General features: G+C 50.3%; 1 protein-coding gene across 1 annotated transcript in view; it reads left to right on the forward strand.

Moving 5' to 3' along the window:
• The first annotated feature begins 3946 nt into the window (after window positions 1-3946).
• Window positions 3947-5491, forward strand: part of SLC13A2 (solute carrier family 13 member 2) — a 15484-nt gene continuing 13939 nt past the window's right edge. The window contains exon 1 of the mRNA XM_006032858.3: window positions 3947-4059. Coding sequence (XP_006032920.1) covers window positions 3958-4059 — 102 coding nt within the window. The 5' untranslated portion in view covers window positions 3947-3957. The remainder of the gene's footprint in view (window positions 4060-5491) is intronic.

Below are 5491 nucleotides of genomic sequence, written 5' to 3' on the forward strand. Positions count from 1 at the left end.
TTCCTGCTGCCCAGAGCTTTGAAGGCACCTGTGTGAGTAGGAGGTTGGAAATGGACTGCTGAGTGCGGAGCTGCTACGGGAGAGGCAAGGGAGGAAAAACCGGGTCACTTTGCCCAGTCACTTCTGTCTGCGGCTGGGAACAGACCTTCCTGCTGCCCACAAAGGCCTGGGAATAAGAGCATGGTTTTAGGCTTACGGACTAGAAGTACAAGGTAGAATAATGGGGATAAAGATCTAATCTTTCCTCTTACATACGCAGGTCCTGAACTGAAGGCACAGTCTGGAGTTCAGGGGGAGCTCTGGTAGCTGAAGACAGCTGCAACCCCAGTTTACCAGCTGCTGAGCCTGGGTGCTTTGCAAGCGAAGAGCCCCCATCACCATTCTTATGTTACCTTCTGCTTGTGGCCCCACTCCATCCGCATTGCCACCAGAGACATGAGAACCTGGGTAGTCTGACAGAAATGAAGTCAGGGGCTGAGGATGGCTGGAGGGTGGTAAGGGAGCAGGACAACCTGAAGCAGCCGTGCGTGCATGCACCCCCCTTGGATCCTGTGCAGAGCGCCGGTCAGCTGGAGCAGGGGCTCCAGGACAATATTTTCCTAATTGCAGATTTTGTCGTGGTTTCCTAATGAGAGCACTGTTATTAACTTTAATTGCTGTTATCAACTGTTCCTGGATGAGACTGTTTTCTAGAAAAACATCCCTTTTCCATTATGGACTCTTAGTTTGGTAACAATGCCCCTTTGTACAATTAGATACCTGCCCCTTATTTATGGTTATTACTGTGGAGGAACCCAAACTGAACTGAAATCAATTCTGCCCAGTCCTTGAGGCCCCTTCCCAGTGCCCAGCCCAATTAGATTAATTTTTAATCCAAGTGAAGCGGCTTTTGTCTATATTATACAAACCACCACCGTGTTTCCTGAGAAATTCAAGCTTGGGAAATGCAATCCATTACAATTACTGGGAACACGGGTCCCCAAAGTAACTCAAGCAGGAACAGGTCACCTGCTGATTCCTTCCAGAGCGCTCTCACCTTGGCCTTGTCACCTGTCCGGCGAGAGCACAGCTGTCCCAGGTAACGACATTTTGCAATTATTTAACACCTTCCTCCTGTGAAGCTCAGGGGTTTATTCCCCGGGCTCCTAATCCCACCATTTCACTACAGGATCTAGGCTGCAGTGCAGACCGGCTCTCAGAGAAAAAGGTTGTGGGTGGTTGAGACAGCTTCACATGGGGACACTTTGCTGCTTATGGTCCAGATCCTGGGCACCTTTTTGTTACTTTATCCTCAGTCTCACTAACGCAGCCCCCTCAACGCTCCCGAGGGCAACACTGTCTTCCTTTCTTCCTGTGAACCCTTAGTAAAAATCAGGCTGTCGTCACCAGAACCACTTTCCTTCCAGTATCTCTGGAGCACTGTCTGTGCAAAAACAGCCACAGCCCGTGACCCTGGGCCCAAGCCTGAACCTCTGCCTCAGGTCCAGCTTGCAGTGAAGGTTGTGCCCGGATCCAGATTTCAGACCTGAACCTGCTGGGATGTAATGTTAGTTGAACAGAAGCCGGTCCAAAGTCTCTGCCAGTGCACAGCTGTGCCACTACACATTCAGCTACGCTGGTTTATAACCAGTAGCAAATCCAGCCCATTGTGGCTTAATTTCTGTAGATGGTTACCCAGATTGCAGGTAACCTTGTGGGTAGGCTAGTGATAAAAGAGGCAAAAACAGGTTTACAACCCAACTTTTTATTTGCTTGCACATTAAAAGGTAAAAACAAACATTTATCCCGAAGTCTATCTGGCTCCCTGGGACAGCACGACTCACCTGTACCAGCTGGGGAGAGCAGGGAGGAGGGTGGCACACAGATTGGCAGCAGGTTTTCTTGAATTTGCTGAGTTTTCTAAATTTCCCTCCAGCCTATGCCCAATATTTATAGGTGGCTGGTTCTGATATTTGATACATGATCTCAGATTGGTTTTGTTTAAATTAGTTTCACTGAAACTTCTGGAACTGGACCGAACCAGATGGATCTCTCGTGGACTTGGACACTGTCACTGAGTTGGGATGCGTGTCTTGGGGAAGTAACAGGGAGGGTTTCTTCTCCCTTTTCCTTCCCCATTGTGGAACGCTGTTTAACACTGGCTTGGTTCTCCTTTACCTTCGTTTGTGGGGGCTTTCTGGCAAGGCTGCTTTTGTTCTTACAAATTAACAAAACTGTATTTCTTAAAGCAAAATAACACTGGATACATCAATCAACACTATTAACATTTTAAACTAAAGCTATGATACAGTGTATCGGGATTATATAATGTATTGCCTTCCCTTACAATGTCTCCTTTCAGGCCTTGTGCTTTGTTTAACTGCGTTTAGACAGACACCGAGGCGGCTTCTTTCACTTTGCTGACCAAGCTACTTGTCACTTCTGCAACAGTTCACGCTACAATCACTCCAAAACGGGCTCTGGGGCCTTCTGCTTAGCCACACTTCTGCAGCTGGGCCTAAGCCCCTTGCAAATGGCCAAGGCTGGCAACAAGACACTGTCCTTATTGCCTGAGGAAATGTATGTTTGCAAAACCTACCAACAATCAGCAGATACCTGTATGACTCACTCCAGCTGCTGACTCAGAAGCTCAACTGCTCACGTCCCCAACCTTCATGAATTTATAACAAGGACCCATGCAGGCCTGGTGCAGGAAGCGCTGAAGGCTGGAAGCGTTCGAGTGCATGAAGACCCGGCAGGTCAACAGCATCTATCCCATTCACCCCTGCCTGGGTCTCTGGTGCCATTTGCTCTTGTTGCCGTGTTGGCACAAGCTGCTCCAGTTTAGCATGGTATGACAGCTTCCTGCACCGTGATTGTCACCGCGTCACTGTCCCATGCTACGGTCATAAAACATTCCCTCCTGGTCACTGAACTGCAAGGGCTCGGGCCATTCTCTGCTTGCATCTTGGAAGCCTCTCGAAAGCCTGGTGCTCTCAATGTCCTGACAGCCCTGGCTAGTGGCGAATGCCTGTTCAGTCCTTCAAGGTGCCAAGGCTGCACTCCGAGGTCTGTGGCAGCAGAGATGCAAAGCAGGACCCCTGAGGGCAGCTCACTGCACCGTGGCCAAACCCTTCCTGGGCCCATCAGGCTCAGGGGGAGAGGGAGTGGGAAGGTGATGCCCTCTAGCCCCCAACCTCGCAGGCAGTTGCCACACTGGGAAGGCTGCAGCACTGCCACGTATGGACCCCAGGGGTTGGTGGGGAAGTGCACAGCACTGGTGTGTAGGAGGCCTTAGGCACCTCCCTGCTTCTGCTGCCAGGCTCTGGGCTGAGATACCATTCCTGGAGAGGGAGGGATGGGTTTCTGGTGACCTGAGTTTGGCCCCAGTGATTTTGTCTGTCCCCAGAGCCCTGCAGATCACACCTGCCTTAAACTGTCAGAGGAAGAGCATCGCGTTTACATCCTCTCCCAAGCGCACGTGGAGCACGACTCACAGCCACGTTCTGTAATCCTTCTAAGCATTTTTAAGAACAAACCATTCTTCTGAGCTGAGCGCATGAGGAAGAGTCTTCCCTTGCCCAAGGCTATTCCTTCTCCCTTCCAAGGCAAGACGTTTTCCTGCGCGGCATACCCCTTTTACCAGCCTTTTGCTGTACTTCAGTTGCCAGCAAAAGAATGAGCACAAAATGTCTTGCTGCAGGACCCAGGGCTGGGCCTGTGGCCCCGCTTCTTGTGCAGCGAAGTGGGGCTGTTTGCGCACAAGGAGTTAACTCCTCTGCTGCATTAACCAAGCATCCGAAGGATTGTCTTCAGAAAGTTCCTGGTCTGTTCTTCCTTGTTCTCTCCTTTCACACTGATTGCGGTTCCAAAAACAACACCCCACCTGCTGGGGTCAATGGTGATTGCTTCACAGCCCTTATATAAAGCCCAAGAACAGACCTGTGCACCCTTCTGCACAGGGCGCGCACCAGCACCATGGCAACCCTGGGGAGAACGATCCTGGCGTACAGGAATTACCTGATCGTACTGCTGACACCTATAGTGCTTCTCCCTCTCCCGCTGGTCATTCCTACCAAGGTAAGAGCCCTCGTACCTGTGCTCAAGCTGTCGGGACAGCACGGCTCCTTGGAAATGAGAGGACCAAGTCGGAGCAGGTGTCCCGTCCCTGCTTAATTCCCCATAGCTTGTTATTAAAGACTTGCCTTTCCAGCCCTGCCCTGGGAGCCCAGTGATAGCGGGTAGGATCCTGCAGGGGACTGGCCCCATTCACGTATGGGAAAAGGGCAAGTAACACTGCAAATGCAGTGTGCCGGGCAGCGATGCCCACCATGCCGCTCCGGGCAGGCTGCCTCCAACTGGTAGCAGAGGGTTCGAAGGTGCCTGTGCCCTGCAGCCCTGCACATCGGAGCATGCTGCTGCTTGGATAAGCCTCTCTGGGGTGTAGACGTGCCTTCAGGTGCAGGCACCCCGCTTCACGTTATGGCCCTAATTCTGGAGAGAGCTTTTGCACATGCGTTATTCAGAGTACTTGCCTGTGTGCTTTGCTGAATTAAACCCAATAATATCTATCAGAGCCCCTGACTGCCTCAGACATTCCTTTTCAGCCGCTTTTCCAGTGCCATCTCTACCCAGAGGACAGTTCTGTAATCCAGTGGACAAAAACAGGGCATATTTCAGTTTTTTGAAAAGTTTTTGACCATTTCCCCCCATAAAATTATAGGGAGTTATGAACTTCTGAGCTGCGTTCCCACCAGAAACATCCCAGATGACTATATTGTAGGCAGAGACGGTGGAGCACTGCTTCCATCGTAAGTGGGGCACTCACCCAAAGGCAGGCCCCACTCCAGCCAGAAACTGAAATGCTTCAATTGCCTGTTGACAGCAAGAAGCACCAATATTTTACCTTGTGACCCTCAACAGAGAGTCTAGAAATGGGTCAGACTGGATCAGAGGCATAAATTCTTGCTTGGCATCCACCGATTTTCAATGGCAGTTGGTCACCTGCCTATCCTTTCAGCCTTTGAGAATCTCCGTCTAGTCTCTTGACCTTATGGTTGCAGAGATGATCTTAAAAACATGACCACAATGTAAAATAATGCAATGTAAATAAGTGCCTGAGTGTGCAGGCAGCCTGGAACAACACATCATTGGTACATTTTACATCAGTGAACAATATTTTCAACCCTATGCTATAGTCCTGCATGTGAAGGGGAGCAAAATGGGAATGAAAGGTATTTCACAACGACAGACTCTATTCATATTGCTTGGGAATTTGGTCCTAGCATGCCACAGAGCAAATGGGGCCTGGTATACAGGCAACTCAAGGTTTTGGGAATGGATTATAAACTACTAGGCCGTTAGCTCATCCAGTCTGGGCTCCCATGTACCCAGGCCCATAAACCCTACCCACTCCCCCTCACTGAGCCCAATCCCTCCTGCTTGGCTAAAGCACATCCTCCAGGAAAGCATCAAGCCTTGATCTGATAACCTCAAGGAATGGAGAAACCAC

This window comes from Alligator sinensis, unplaced genomic scaffold, assembly GCF_000455745.1.
Source record: "Alligator sinensis unplaced genomic scaffold, ASM45574v1 scaffold1244_1, whole genome shotgun sequence".
Classification (NCBI taxonomy): domain Eukaryota; kingdom Metazoa; phylum Chordata; order Crocodylia; family Alligatoridae; genus Alligator; species Alligator sinensis.